This window comes from Lolium perenne, chromosome 7 (assembly GCF_019359855.2).
Source record: "Lolium perenne isolate Kyuss_39 chromosome 7, Kyuss_2.0, whole genome shotgun sequence".
Classification (NCBI taxonomy): Eukaryota; Viridiplantae; Streptophyta; class Magnoliopsida; order Poales; family Poaceae; genus Lolium; species Lolium perenne.
In genome coordinates, this window is record NC_067250.2 from 28014574 (window position 1) to 28031095 (window position 16522).

The 16522-nt window shown below is 44.5% G+C and overlaps 1 protein-coding gene across 1 annotated transcript; it reads left to right on the forward strand.

Annotated features, from left to right (window-relative positions):
* Positions 1-372: 372 nt before the first annotated feature.
* Positions 373-2808, forward strand: LOC127317997 (lecithin-cholesterol acyltransferase-like 1). The gene is made up of 2 exons (XM_051348606.2): positions 373-809; positions 1759-2808. Exons 1-2 carry the CDS (start codon positions 397-399, stop codon positions 2654-2656), a joined length of 1311 nt encoding a protein of 436 aa, XP_051204566.1. The 5' UTR covers positions 373-396; the 3' UTR covers positions 2657-2808.
* Positions 2809-16522: the final 13714 nt, after the last annotated feature.

The following is a 16522-nucleotide window of genomic DNA, read 5'->3' on the forward strand; positions in this document are numbered from 1 at the left end:
AATGCATCTATCTATGTTTAAATAAAACGAAAGGAAAAAATAAATAAAAATATTATGCGTCGGGTCGCTGAGGACAGAGAGACGCACGGTAAAAAAAATATCATTTTCATGCCGTGGATCAATGCAAACGGACGTGGGCGCCACTTTAAACGTTTGATTTACGCCCTGTTGGAGATACTCTAACATTTTAGCTCATTTCCTTGCTGAATATGGTACGAGCCTGCAGGACGTTAAACTATGGCCGGACTCGCTGCCAAATGACGTCTGTCAGTGACCGGCGTTTCTGCTGGTCCAGTTAAGTAGTAATAAAATCATGTGTTCCAAAAGAAAAGAAGACTCCCAAGGCCAACACTATAAAACTAGCCGCTTGTAGCTAGCGATAGCAGTATCACAACAATGGCCATGAACACAGTCTTCCTTGGGTTGCTACAGCTGCTGCTCCTCCTCCTACCACCTTCCCTCCGTGATTACCTGGGTGCGGGGCCGAGTGACCGCGGAGTTGATCAGCAGCTCCAAGTCTACCACCCCATAATTTTGCAAGGTGGCTTCGGCTGCCCCAACCTGGAGGCGCGGCTCACCGACGCCTACACTCCGTCGCTACCGCGCTGCGGTGCGCTCAAGGGGAAAGGATGGTTCCCGCTATGGAATGGCACAGGGGACCTGCTCAACCACCACTACATGCGGTGCTTCGAGGAGCAGATGAGCCTTGTTTTTGACCCTGTCATCAACAGCTACCAGAACCAGCATGGCGTCGAGACAAGAGTGCCTTACTTCGGCTCCGCATATGGATTCTCGTACAAGGACGAGACGTAAGTTTCCAACATCTAGGAACTGTTTTATTTAACATTGAAAAGTCATTGTTTTTGTTCATCTCTACATAGGCTGAACACGGTTTTAGCACGTAGCGTTGTTGTTGCCTCTGCATGCCATGCTAGTTCAGAGACACCATGTCGATCGACGCAGCACAAGAGATCGCACTTTTAACTTTTGCTCTGTTATCTCATTGAGACATCTTGTTTCTCTTCTAGCTCTAAATCATCCATGCCCTCATATGAACTTATATTTCTCCTACTTGCTTAGGAGCAGAGCTATAAGCTTTAAGCTAATGCTCCCTCCGTTTGTGATACCAAGGCCTATAACTTTTTTTTCAAAAGTCAAACCATGAAAACTTTCATTAAGTTCTAGAGAAATTATCAAAACAGTAAAATATTATATATGTATCATACAAAACTATAAAATAATGATTTTGTATTGTAGATGATAATTTTTCTTCTGAGGACATGGACATAGCCCAGTGGTTGGGGTCGCAGTGGCGCACCCCAACGACCAGAGTTTGAATTCTGTCAGGAACGAATTTCTGGAATTGTCACGCCGAGGTCCCGCTTCTGCTATATCATTTAGTGTCTAGTTCCTTCTGGCACTAATTCATTTTTTTGATAATTTTTTCTTCTAAAAACTTGGTGAAAGTTTACATAGTTTGATCTTTGAGAAAAATTAAACCCATTTTGCAGTAATAGGTACACCGGTTTTGCTAGGGAATAGACTTGAACTGTTTGGATTACAATAATCTACATTATGCTTGTTATGGTTAGAGTTTTCAGTATATATTTTTACAAGGCCTTAATAGGACGTGATGGTAAATTTCTTTCTGTAGTCACTATCGTACTCTATTTCCTACTTTTGTTTAGATTCAATGGCACTAGTTCTGCTCCCTTGTGTGTACTTCTAAGCTTTAACATTGATTAAAATTCTCCCCAGCTGCCCATTTTGTTGTAACGTAAGGCTCCGGAATGAACTGGAAGCACTTGGATATCGAGACGGAGATAACCTTTTCGGAGCTCCTTATGACATACGACATGCTCCACCACGGCCTGACAAATATTCACAGGTGTACTCTGAATATTTTGCTCATGTCAAGGATTTAGTGCAGAACGCAAGTGAAAAGAATGGGAACAAGCCGGTTATCTTCATCGGGCATAGCTTTGCTAGCAGGCTCATACTTGACTTTGTGAATTCGACTCCCCTTCAATGGAGGAAAAAATTCATCAAGCACCTGGTTCTACTCTCGCCAACACCACACACAGGCTTCATGGACGTAGTCGCGAACCTCGTTTCCGGACCGAGGGTATTTCCTTTCCCGAATGTTCCAAACCTTGCTTTGCGGCCAATGTGGTGGTCTTTCGCAAGTTCCCTCCTATCTCTACCATCCCCAATGGTGTTTGGCCACGAGCCACTCATAATCACCAAACATAGAAATTACTCGGCGTATGACTATCCAGATTTTCTTGCAGCACTGGGTTTCAGTATCAAAGGTGTGTCTCCCTTGACTAAATTGCCTCCTCCTACGGATATGAGAGTTGAGGCGCCAATGGTTCCGACAACAGTACTCAGCGGTTTTGGCATTGAAACAACGAAGCAAATGGTATTCTGGGACGGAAACTTTGATGTCTCCCCAGAACTTGTGTATGGTGATGGAGATGGGGTCGTCAATTTTATTAGTGTGTTAGCATTCACTAAGGAACTGGAAAGGCAACAGGAGTTGGAGAACATATTCTTTAAATTCGTCAAGATTCCAAATGTTGCGCATGGTGACATTACTATTCAGGACCATTCGCTGAAGATCGTTCTCGATGAAGTTTTAGAAGCCAATTCTTGAAGATTCAAGTGATATACATGAGTAGTCATCAAGAGTAAAAGATTCGAGTGCTTGTTGTATGCAAAATCTCAATGATTGTAGTTGTAATGCTGCTATTTATCAAATGTACTATTTTAATTTAATGGTTATCTAAGAATACCTTTTGTGCATTATTTAATTTGTATTTATTTGTTCACCAAATGTTTTAGCATTTAGAAGTACACATAAATAGCAAAACACAACATTTATTCGAATATACATCACCTAAGAAATAAAACTAACCAAGGCCGGTGTGGCAGCACATTTCTCCCCTCGGTAGCCTGGGAGTTCAAGGGTGCGTTTGGTTGCCTGGGCCGAAATCGTGCATGCCTGGCGCAACGAGATGGGCACCTCTGCGCGTTGCGAACGGGCCGCGGGCTAGTTTTGGCTCATCGTTTGGTAGCCTGTGCTGCACCGGCCCGAACAAAATTCCACATTGTTTGGATGCCTGGAGACAGCGTTCCATCTCTGTTAAGCCAGAGCACATGTGTTTGGTTGCCATTGTGGGCACCCTGACAACAGTTTCTCCTCACCACATTCAAATATGGTGACCTTACCATCATATAACGGCACACAAACTGACAAACAGCTCAAACACGATCATAAGCATAGCAAATACTTATACACAACGAACAGAGTACTTCAGAATTCCTAATCTAGCGTCAGAGTGGTAAGACGCTTGCCTAAACCTGGGGGCAGACTACCCAGGTCCAAAAGCAGTGTTTAAAAGCCTCCTAGAGGCTAGCACAACAGTGAGATATGCACAAAAGAAGTGTTTATCAGCCTCCATAGAGGCCAGCACAACTACAGGATCAGACATAAATAGAGGCAGCGATGAAGCAGCAACACCTTAACGATGAGGATCAGCAAAAGGGCCCTCGCGGTGCCTCTTGCAGCCGAAGACGCTGGAGCAGGACGTCTCCTTCCTGAAGACGGCGACCTTGAAGCCGTCGTCCTGAGGGGTGAAGACAAGTGTGTCGTCAACGTGCAGCAAAATCTTGGCGCAAAACTCGCTCCAGGACTTGATGAACCCGACACGCTGCCCTGTCCACTGCAGCTGCACCTTCCACTCGCAACGCTCGCCCAAGTACAAGCAGACCTTCACCGGGAGGGCCATTGTTCTTGAGCTTGTACTTCCTGATCAGGGGTTGCTCCATGTACGGCGAGGGCACGGAGGTCGTGGCTCTCCACCTGGACGAAGAACGCCGGCAGACGTGTATTGGCTGCGTGCCCCAGGTCAGCAGGACGGCCGACGTGAAGCCTTGGCGTTGTGATCTGGTGGTGGGATTCCATGAACGCTACGTTGGGATCACGCATCTGCACACGGACGGCATAGTCAATAGCGTCCAGTATGGGCCCGTCCAAGAAGAATTCCAGGAAGGGCCAGTTCTGCAGAAGCACAAGGAAGCATTGCCAAGCTCAAGCAGTGTCATGGACAGAAGCAAGCAATGACATGGACAAGCAAGCAATGGCATGGACAATCAAACAATGACATGGAAAATTAGAAGCATGGACAAGCAAGCAATGGCATGGACAAGCAAGCAATGGCATGGACAAGCAAGCAATGGCATGGATAGAAGCAAGCAATGGCATGGACAATCAGAAGCATGGACAAGCAGAAGCATGGACTTGACATTGTGCCAATGCCTAGAACAAGCATTGTGAAGCCAATCATGGTGGTTGAGCTTTGCATTGCCAAGCTCAAGCAATGTCATGGACAATGGCAATGCCAAGTTCAAGCAGTGTCATGGACTTGACATTGATGGTGCTTGAGCTTGGCATGGCAAGCATAAGCACATTGCAATGAATCCTATCTACATTCACATCTACAATGTCACATAAGCAGATTGAGTGAAGGTACTTACGATTGGGTGGTGCGACAGCGGCCCACTCTAAGGAGGAAGAGGACCAAATCCGGGTGGTGGAGGAGGAGGCGGAGCCGGAGCATAGGTCCTCAGCGACGGCGGCGATGCAGCGGTCGGGAAGCGGGGCGCCGATGGTGCTATCGTCTACCGCCGAGCACGAGGTCGGCCGAACCCCAGCGGCGGCGGGACGGGAGGCGCGCCATTGGGGGTAGGCGGACACGGCATGCTGAAAGAACATCTCTCATATTATGTTTTGTGTGTTTGATGTCAATATATGTGATACACTAATGGTTGTTTAAGTGGTACAGGGATTACATAGATACATGTGTTTGTGTGTTGGATGTGGTCAGTGCTGTCTAAAAGCATTTGCAAAAATGTTCAACAGGCCGGATAATCCGGGCCGGATATTTCCAAAATATCCGGCCCCCTCGAATTTGGCTAAGGACTTGAGGTTATGCTGCTCAGTATAGGGGCCGGACATTTGCCCGGATATTGTCCTGGTTTTGTCCCAGGGCCGGATTATCCGGGCCGGACATTTCAGGAATATCCGGCCCCCTCGAATTTGGCTAAGGACTTGAGGTTATGCTGCTCAGTATAGGGGCCGGACTTTTGCCCGGATATTGTCCTGGTTTTGTCCCAGGTCCGGATTATCCGGGCCGGATATTTCAGGAATATCCGCCCCCCTCGAAAATGGCTAAGGACCTGGAAATTTGCTTCTCTGACTAGGGGCCGGACAATTGCCCGGACTTTGTCATGGTTTTGTACCAGGAGGCAGGATTATCCGGGGGGCGGATTATCCGGCCCTAACTTAGGGCGGATTATCCGGCCCCCCGAAAAGCTCAACGGCTGGATTTTGGGGAGGGGTATTTATACCCCTCTTCTTCTTCCTTACCCCTTTGCTCAATCATTGCACAAGAAATCTGCCAAGCTTCACCTCCATTAGAGCCACCTCAAGAAACACAAGATTTGCAAGATCTCCTTCCTTCCCCAACCAAATCTCTTGATCTTTGGAGATTCGAAGGAGAAGCCATCGATCTACATCCTCACCGAAGCGTTTTTCATTTTCCCCTCATTTGTTTGAGGGATCTCATGCTAGTGTTCCTATTTGGTTCCCTAGTTGATTTGTGTTGATGTGTTGTTGTTGATTGTTGTATTGTTACAGATTTGGGAGCCTCCAATTCAGTTGTGGATGTGTGCCCCAAGAACCTTGTAAAGGCCCGGTTTCCGCCTCGAGGAAATCCCTTAGTGGAAGTGGGCTAGGCCTTCGTGGTGTTGCTCACAGGAGATTTGAGTGAAGCCTTTGTGGCTGTTGGTTTGGCTTGCGTAGCAACCACACTCCTCCAAACGTAGACGTACCTTCTTGCAAAGGAAGGGAACTACGGGAATCATCTCCGTGTCATCGCGTGCTCCACTCTCGGTTACCTCTATCCCATTCTATCTCCTATATATTGCGTAGCTATATCTTGCTTAGTTGATTACCTTGTCATATAGGTAAATTCACTTAGTTGCATATCTAGAGAATTTACCTTTGTGTCAAGCCTAAATTGAAAAAGAACTAAAAATTGGTTAGCACCTATTCACCCCCCCTCTAGGTGCGGCATACGATCCTTTCAATTGGTATCAGAGCCTCGGCTCTTATTTCGGGCTTAACCGCTTAAGAGTATGCCGGACGAGGAGCCCTCGGAAGGGGTCGCCAAGACGGTCTCCATGGAAGACTTCAATTCGTTGAAGTCCTCCATGGAAGCCCAAATGGAAAGCATGAAAAAAATGATTGCCGAGCTTTTGGCTCCGGTCCTTCCCAAGGCTCCCATTGTAGAGGTAAAGGACACGGGTGCGTTAGATGAGGGAGATGCTTCGGAATTACCCCCATCTACCAAACCCGTGGAAGGTGATAACTTAAACACCGTCAAATCTCCCATTGCATCTCCTAGGGGAACTAGTGGGGGTGAGAGCTACAATCGAGTACCTCCACCTTCTCTATCTCCCGATATACCGGTTCCCCATCCCCATTTGAACATTCGGGGCGACCCACCTAAGTTTTCTATTGATAATTTCGATACTTGGCAATTTGAGTTCCGCTCTCATGTTTGCAGTGCCTCCAATGAACTTTGGAGAATCATCTTGGAAGGCTTCAAGCCATTCAACCCCGACAAGTTGACTAGAAGAGAAGCGGTTGACAGTCAACTCAACAACACCGCCTTGCACATGATTCAAACTAGTGTGGGGACAAAGGACTTGCATCGTGTTCGGAACTACACCACCGCCAAGGAAGCTTGGGATGGATTGGCCGCGAGTTGCATTGGAAGTGAGAGCACAAGGAGGAACAAGTATAATGCTCTTAAGAATAAAGCCGAAGGGTTCATGAGGCTACCGGATGAAGATCATGAAGTCATGTATGGAAGACTTCTCACCGTTGCCGATGCCTTCCGGCTTATTGGTGCCACCCACATCAATGACCCTTGGATCAAGGAGAAGTACATTGAATGCATGATGCCATTTGTACCCATTGACGTCAAGACTCTTGTGGGGAGGGAATGCTATTCCTCTCTCACCTCTCAACAAGTCGTGCACGAGATGCAAGCTCTCAAGGTGCTTGAGGAAACCTCTCATGACTCTCGCAATCGAGCTCTTGGAATGACAAAAGGTTCCAACCTTGCCTTGGCGGTCAACTCCGTTGAGGAAGTGATTCCTCAAGAATCTTATAGGGCATCTTGGAGTTTGTCCTATCCGGAAGATTTGCAATGCCACTACCATGATCACATGGCCTTCCATGCAAAGTCCTTTTGGGTTGATCCATCCAAGGCCAAGGAAGACAACATCAAGAGAAACAACAAAAGTGGGTTCACTAGCTTTGGTCCAAAGACAAGATCATGCTACAATTGTGATGACAAGCGCCACTTCATTGCTGAATGCCCCTATGAGAATAGAGAGCTTCATAATGGGAGGCTCATTCCCAAGGACAAGAGCAAAGACACAAAGGGCAAATATTCAAAAGCCCCCAACAAGAAATTCTACAAAAACAAGACCAAGAAGGGCAAGAGGCCCTCAAAAGTTGTGCTAGTAACAAGGGAAGAATATTCTTCCGATGAAGTGGGAAGCTCTAGTAGTGAGGAAGATGAAGAAAGCTCAAAGGAATTGGCCGCCATCATCACCACCAACATTCCCTCTTCATCTCTCTTTGACTCTCCCAATGAGAATCCTCATATCAAGAATGCACATTGCTTCATGGCAAGGTCCTCCTTGGACACATCTATTGTGCTATCAACTCAAGAAGAGTATACCTCCGGAGATGATGATGTTGATGATGAAGAAGATGCAACCTCTAATGGATTGGTCGCTTTTGCCTCACTCTCCACTAACTCTTCATCACCAAGTGAATCCCCCAATGAGGTCATTCATGTGGAAGAAGAAAGTTGCCTCATGGCTAAATCCTCCGAGGTATCATCCCCTAACCCCTCTATGCCTAACATATCTAGTGATCTAGGGGTTGATGATGCTAGTCTAAAAGTGAAACAAGAAATGCTAGAGTTTGATGATTTCATTCTCAACCTACAAGGTAACACTAAAAAGCATGTTTCAAATCTTATGGTTCGTATAGCTCAACAAAATGATATTCTTGAGAAAAAGGGTCAAATAGAGAGAGAAGACTCTCTTGAAATCCATGCTCTTAAAAATGCTCTTGAGGAAAGTCAAGAAACCATAGCTTCTCTTGAGGAGAGGCTAGAAACTCTTGAAGATCCTCAAGATAAAATTAACAAGCTCACTAAAGCTAGGGATCTTGCTAGAGCTAAGTCTAAAGTGCTTTCAAAGGAAAAGGCCAAATTTGGTGTTGATCATGAGAAACTTGTGAGAGATCTAGATGATCTAGACAAGGCACACAAAGCCTTGAAGAGTGAATACTCTCTCCTCTCCAAGTCTTATGAGCAACTTCAAATTAGGCTCGATTCATATGACATACCTAGTACCTCTACTCCTTCATGTGATCATGCAAATATTATTGAGGAAAATGCTAGGTTGAAGGATGAACTTGCTAAGGCCTCCTCTCCCCAAAGTAAACTTTCCTTGGATGATCTTTTGAGTAAGCAAAGATCAAACAATGGGAAGGAGGGCCTTGGTTTTAATGCCAAGGCAAAGAAGGCAAACAAGCACAAGGCCAAGCCCGCACAAGAGAAGAAGAAAGCCATCACTAATGGTGAAGCCTCCAAGGGCAACACCATAAATGATGATGATGCGGGAATTGATAACCCTCACTATGTTCTATTTAAAGATTATTATGGTGATGTTTATGCTAAATATGTTGGCCCATATGATGGTTATGTTGCTTGGTCTATTTGGGTCCCAAAGGCCCTTGTTGCTAACAAAAGAGGACCCATTGAGAAATGGGTACCTAAATCCAAGAATTGATCTCATGTAGGACTATGCCGCCGGAGGATCAAAATGGGTACTTGATAGTGGATGTACAAGTCATATGACCGGCGGCAAGAACCTCGTCAAGGAGTTGAGGCCTAACATAAACAACATCACCGTCTCCTTTGGCGATAATTCTACATCCGAGGTATTGGGTTTTGGCAAGGTTGTGGTTGCACACAACATTACTCTTGTGGATGTCATGCTTGTCAAAACCCTTGGTTACAATTTACTTTCCGTTTCCGCCCTTGGCAAGATGGGTTTCGCCGTCTTTATTGATAATGATATTGTGGTCCGCTTGTGGAGCAAGACTCTAAAAGTCGCATTCGTTGGGTATCGCGAACACAACTTGTATGTGGTGGACTTTTCGGGGACTACCACGACAAGTGCGATGTGCCTATTCGGAAAGGCGGACGTGGGTTGGTTGTGGCATCGCCGCCTAGCCCATGTCAACATGAGAACTTTGCAAAGTCTTCACAAGGGGAACCATATTGTGGGACTAATGGAAAATGTGTCTTTTGCCAAAGATCGTGTTTGTAGGGCTTGTGTTGAAGGCAAAATGCATGACTCTCCGCATCCAAGCAAGACCATCATCTCTTCCAAGAGGATCTTGGAGCTCCTTCATGTGGATCTCTTTGGTCCCGTTACTCATGCAAGTCTTGGTGCGAAGAAACATTGCTTGGTGATTGTTGATGACTACTCAAGATACACTTGGGTCTACTTTCTCAAGACGAAAGATGAGACTCAACAAATATTCATTGACTTTGCTACCAAGGTGCAAAGCCAACACAACCTCCTCATTATGGCAATAAGAAGTGACAACGGCTCCGAGTTCAAGAACTACACACTCAATGGTTTTCTTAGTGATGAGGGGATTCGACATCAATATTCCGCTGCTTACACCCCTCAACAAAATGGTGTTGCGGAGAGGAAGAACCGGACTCTTATGGATATGGCAAGGTCTATGATGGCGGAGTATAAATCCCGCTATAACTTTTGGGCCGAAGCCATCTCCACCGCTTGTCACTCCTCTAACCGGCTCTATCTCCGCAAGGGCTTGAACAGGACTCCATATGAAATACTCACCGGGAACAAGCCTAATATCTCATACTTCAAGGTGTTCGGGTGTAAGTGTTTCTACCAAATCAAAGGGGTTCGTTTATCTAAATTTGCTCCTAAAGCTTTGGAGGGTATATTTGTTGGTTACGGTACCGAATCTCACACTTATAGAATCTTTGATATTGCCTCCGGGATTATCATCGAATCTAGTAGTGTGAATTCGAAGAAAATGATGGCTCCCAAGTGGGGCAAGTTGATGTATGTGCAGGTGATGAAATACCTCAAGATGCCATAGTAAGAATGGGTGTGGGATTTTTCCGCCCCATTGAGGGACACGGTGTGGCGTCTCGGGAAGGACTATGCTCTACCACGGTGGAGCCCTCATCTTCTCAACTTCAACAAACCCCATCAAGTGAAGCAAATGATGCACCAACCCAAGAACAAGAACAAAACCCTCCCTCTAGTGTGCAAGATCAAGGATGAGATCAAGGGCAAGATCAAGGACAAGATCAAGGACAAGATCAAGGTCAAGATCAACCAAGAATTCATGATGGTTCCGACGAGTATCCATTTGATATTTGCTCCGCACCAAATGATGTCCAAGATCAAGCACATGATGTTGAGCACTCTCAAGAAATTGTAGTTGCTCAAGTTGAAGGTCAAGACGGGGACCCAAATGATCAAGTTGATCAAGTGATACCTCCAAGGCCAAGAAGAACCAAGGAGGAGATCGAGGCCCGTCGTCTAGCAAGAAGAGATAGGAACCTTGAGCTTCGTGGACACACTCATGACAAGGTTCTTGGTAATGTAAGGGCAAAGGTTTCCACTAGAAGGCAATTGGCTAACTTTAGCAATCATCATGCTTATATCTCCTTAGTGGAACCCAAGAAAGTATTTGAAGCCCTTGAAGATTCGGATTGGTTGGAAGCTATGCACGATGAACTCAACAACTTCAAGCGCAACAAAGTATGGACCTTAGTAAAGAAGCCAAAGGAGTGCCACAATGTTATAGGCACTAAATGGATTTTCAAGAATAAGCAAGATGAGTTTGGAAATGTTGTGAGGAACAAGGCTAGATTGGTGGCTCAAAGGTTCTCTCAAGTTGAGGGAATTGACTTTGGAGAAACCTATGCTCCCGTGGCTCGCCTTGAGTCCATCCGTATCCTTCTTGCTTATGCATCGCATCATAACTTTAAGTTACAACAAATGGATGTGTAAAGTGCATTTCTTAATGGTCCTTTGCATGAAGAGGTTTATGTTAAGCAACCCCCGGGGTTCGAGGATCTCAACTTTCCTAACCATGTCTACAAGCTTGATAAAGCTCTTTATGGTCTCAAACAAGCTCCTAGAGCTTGGTATGAGCACCTTAAAGAATTATTGGTAGACCGTGGATTTGATGTTGGGTTAATCGATCCCACTCTTTTTACTAAGAGGGTCAATGGGGAGCTTTTCGTGTGCCAATTATATGTTGATGATATTATCTTTGGCTCTACTAACAAAGCTTTCAATGATGAATTCTCAAAGCTTATGACCGATAGGTTTGAGATGTCTATGATGGGAGAGATGAAGTTCTTCCTTGGTTTTGAAATCAAGCAATTGAGGGAAGGAACCTTCATCAATCAAGCGAAATATCTCCAAGACATGCTCAAGAGGTTCAAGATGACCGAGATGAAGGGTGTGGCCACTCCTATGGTTACTAAATGTCATCTTGCACTAGATCCCAATGGTAAAGAGGTGGATCAAAAGGTATATCGCTCCATGATTGGATCCTTGCTTTACCTTTGTGCATCTAGACCGGACATAGTGTTGAGTGTTGGTGTGTGTGCAAGGTATCAAGCTTCTCCTAAGGAGAGCCACATGATGGCTCTCAAAAGAATCTTTCGGTATTTGGTTGATACCCCAAGATATGGTATTTGGTACCCCAAAGGGTCAAGTTTTATTCTCAATGGTTATACCGATGCGGATTGGGCGGGTGACAAGGATGATAGGAAATCAACTTCCGGGGCTTGCCAATTCCTTGGTAGGTCCTTGGTGTGTTGGTCATCTAAGAAGCAAAATTGTATATCTCTCTCCACCGCCGAAGCCGAATATGTTGCCGCCGCAAGTGGATGCACTCAATTGTTATGGATGAGGCAAACTTTAAAGGAATACGGTGTCATTTGTGACAAAGTGCCTCTATTATGTGACAATGAAAGTGCCATCAAGATTGCCTATAATCCGGTGCAACATTCAAGAACGAAGCATATTGAGATCCGGAATCATTTCATTAGGGATCATGTTGCCCGGGGTGATATTGAGCTTATCTATGTTCCTACCAAAGATCAACTTGCCGATATTTTCACGAAGCCTCTTGATGAAGCAAGGTTCACTTATTTGAGGAATGAGCTAAATATCATTGATTCAAGGAGTATAGCTTGACCATCTTGCAAACACACCTTTGTCTCAAAACTTTATTTGGTTTAGATGTGGGCATGGAAATAGGGGGAGTGCGGTTTAAATTATTGAGCTATCCCTCCCCCCATAATGCCAACATGAAGAAATCATTCTCTTAATATCATGTTGATATGTGAGCGTCAATGATGAGTAGTGGCTTGGACCCAAGATATATCTTCGCGGTGCCATGCCACAATACTCATATATGGTGGCCTAGGCCACCACACTCTTCTTTGTGAAGAGTTGGAGTTATTTGGATCTTATCGCCTTTTATTTGACAACTCCATGTTCTTATGGGAAATCACTCTAGTTTGGCCTTATTTGCTTATATCTTGCAAACTTGAGTGATCATGTACCATTAAAAGTTTGAGTCTTCTAAACCCAAGCCTACACTCATCTATAAGCCATTTCCATCTTGCTCATTTGTCATGTTTGGTAAAAAAAAAACTTGGAGTTTGAGGTTTCTCGGTCAGATGATCTAAGTTGCCCCATCTTATTGGTAAATATGCTTCTTATATGTGAGGTGATAGGTTATTGCACCACATATGGGTACGCAAATAACCAACTAAAGATAGGCGGGATTGACAGAGTTCTGAAATGTTCCAGAACACCGGATAATCCGCCCCCCTGTCGACCCAGAAAATCCGGCCCGGCCGGATTATCCGCCCCATACTTGGGCCGGATTATCCGGCCTGGGCGGATCTTGAAAGGGCTGAGGACGAGGCTGGGGGGGGGGGGGGAATGGTTCACTCCACCCCCACGCGCCTCTCTCTCCTCTCAAGGTCGCCGGAGACTCTTGATACGTCTCCAACGTATCCATAATTTCTGATGTTCCATGCTTGTTTTATGACAATACTTACATGTTTTGCTTGCACTTTATGATGATTTCATGCATTTTCCGGAACTAACCTATTAACAAGATGCCACAGTGCCAGTTCCTGTTTTCTGCTGTTTTTGGTTCCAGAAAGGCTGTTCGGTCTATATTCTCGGAATTGTACGAAATCAACGCCAAACCTCCTATTTTTCCCGGAAGGCTCCAGAACACCGAAGGAGACCCGGAGAGGAGGCCCAGGGGCCCCACACCACTTGGCCGCGCGGGCAGGCCCCTGGCCGCGCCGGCCTATGGGGAGGGCGCCCTGGTGCCCCTCCTGCGCCGCCTCTTCGCCTATAAAACCCCTTTCGACCTAAAAATGCAGCACCAATTGACGAAACTCCAGAAAACTACTGTAACGCCGCCGCCATCGCGAAATTCCAATTCGGGGGACAGAAGTCTCTGTTCTGGCACCCTGCCGGGACGGGGAAGTGCCCCCGGAGCCATCTCCACCGCCGTCTTCACCGCCATCTTCACCACCATCGCTGCCTCCATGATGAGGAGGGAGTAATCCACCCCCGAGGCTGAGGGCTCCGCTGTAGCTATGTGGTTCATCTCTCTCCCATGTACCTCAATACAATAATCTCATGAGCTGCTTTACATGATTGAGATTCATATGAGTTTTGTATCACTATTCATCTATGTGCTACTCTAGTGATGTTATTAAAGTAGTTCTATTCCTCCTGCACGGTGTAATGGTGACAGTGTGTGCATCCGTGTTAGTACTTGGCGTATGCTATGATTATGATCTCTTATAGATTATGAAGTTAACTATTGCTATGATGGTATTGATGTGATCTATTCCTCCTACATAGTGTGAAGGTGACAGTGTGCATGCTATGTTAGTACTTGGTTTAGTCTTGTTGATCTTTCATGCACTCTAAGGTTATTTAAATATGAACATTGAATTGTGGAGCTTGTTAACTCCGGCATTGAGGGTTCGTGTAATCCTACGCAATGTGTTCATCATCCAACAAAAGAGTGTAGAGTATGCATTTATCTATTCTGTTATGTGATCAATGTTGAGAGTGTCCACTAGTGAAAGTACGATCCCTAGGCCTTGTTCCTAAATACTGCTATCGCTGCTTGTTTACTATTTTACTGCGTTACTACTGATGCGTTACTACTGCTTGTTTACTGTCCCGGGCAAAGCACTTTTCTGGTGCCGTTGCTACTACTTATTTATACCACCTGTATTTCACTATCTCTTCGTCGAACTAGTGCACCTATTAGGTGTGTTGGGGACACAAGAGACTTCTTGCTTTGTGGTTGCAGGGTTGCTTGAGAGGGATATCTTTGACCTCTTCCTCCCTGAGATCGATAAACCTTGGGTGATCCACTTAAGGGAAATTTGCTGCTGTTCTACAAACCTCTGCTCTTGGAGGCCCAACACTGTCTACAAGAACAGAAGCTCCCGTAGACATCAAGCACTTTTCTGGCGCCGTTGCCGGGGAGGAAAGGTAAAAGGCACTCATACTTCGGTTCCTGTAACGCATTTTTTCGGCGCCATTGTGTTTGTGCTCGAAGCTATTTCCTTTAGATCCTGCAATTGCATCTTTTTGTTTCTTGTTTACACTAGTTTGGCATAATGGACAACAATGAGCTTCTTATTCTATTTCCTGATTTAAAACATGGATGGTTTGATCCGAAAATTAAAAAACCCATGGAACATGTTAGCATGAATACTTTGAACACCATTGTTGCTAATGATATGGAAAATTCTAAGCTTGGGGAAGCTGGTTTTGATGAGCATGATCTTTTTAGTCCCCCGGGCATTGAGGAGAAAATTTACTTTGATGATACTTTACCTCCTATTTATGATGATTATAATGATATTGGTCTTTTGGTTCCACCTGTTATGGAGGATAAATTTAATTATGATTACAATATGCCTCCTATATTTGATGATGATAATAATAATGATAGCTACTTTGTTGAATTTGCTCCCACTATTACTAATAAAATTGATTATGCTTATGTGGAGAGTAATAATTCTATGCATGAAGCTCATGACAAGAATGTTTCATTTGATAGTTATATTGTTGAATTTGCTCATGATGCTACTGAAAGTTATTATGAGAGAGGAAAATATGGTTGTAGAAATTTTCATGTTACTAAAACACCTCTCTATGTGCTGAATTTTTTTAAGCTACACTTGTTTTATCTTTCTATGCTTGTTGCATTATGCTTCTTGAACTTGTTTATTTACAAGATTCCTTTTCATAGGAAGCATGTTAGACTTAAATGTGTTTTGAATTTGCCTCTTGATGCTGTCTTTTTGCTTCAAATACTATTTCTTGCGAGTGCATCATTAAAACTGCTGAGCCCATCTTAATGGCTATAAAGAAAAGAACTTCTTGGGAGATAACCCATGTGTTATTTTGCTACAGTACTTTATTTTATATTTGTGTCTTGGAAGTTGTTTACTACTGTAGCAACCTCTCCTTATCTTAGTTTTGTGATTTGTTGTGCCAAGTGAAGCCTCTAATCGAAGGTTGATACTAGATTTGGATTTCTGCGCAGAAACAGATTTCTATCTGTCATGAATCTGGGCTGTTTTCTCTGTAGAAAAATCAGAAAAATATGCCAATTTACGTGCGTGTTCATCAGATATTTACGCAACTTTCATTAGTTTTGAGTTTTCTGATTTGAGCAACGGAAGTATTTATTAAAAATTCGTCTTTACGGACTATTCTGTTTTGACAGATTCTGCCTTTTATTTTGCATTGCCTGTTTTGTCATGTTGGATGGATTTCTTTGTTCCATTGACTTTCAGTAGCTTTGTGCAATGTCCAGAAGTATAAAGAATGATTGTGTCACCTCTGAACATGTGAGTTTTTGATTATGTACTAACCCCTCTAATGAAGTTTATGAGAAGTTTGGTGTGAAGGAAGTTTTCAAGGGTCAAGAGAGGAGGATGATATACTATGATCAAGAAGAGTGAAAAGCCTAAGCTTGGGGATGCCCCGGTGGTTCATCCCTGCATATTTCAAGAAGACTCAAGCGTCTAAGCTTGGGGATGCCCAAGGCATCCCCTTCTTCATCGACAAATTATCAGGTTCCTTCTCTTGAAACTATATTTCTATTCAGTCACATCTTATGTACTTTACTTGGAGCGTCTGTATGTTTCTTGTTTTTGTTTTTGTTTGAATAAATGCTTGTGTGGGAGAGAGACACGCTCCGCTGGTTCATAGGAACACAGGTGTTCTTAGC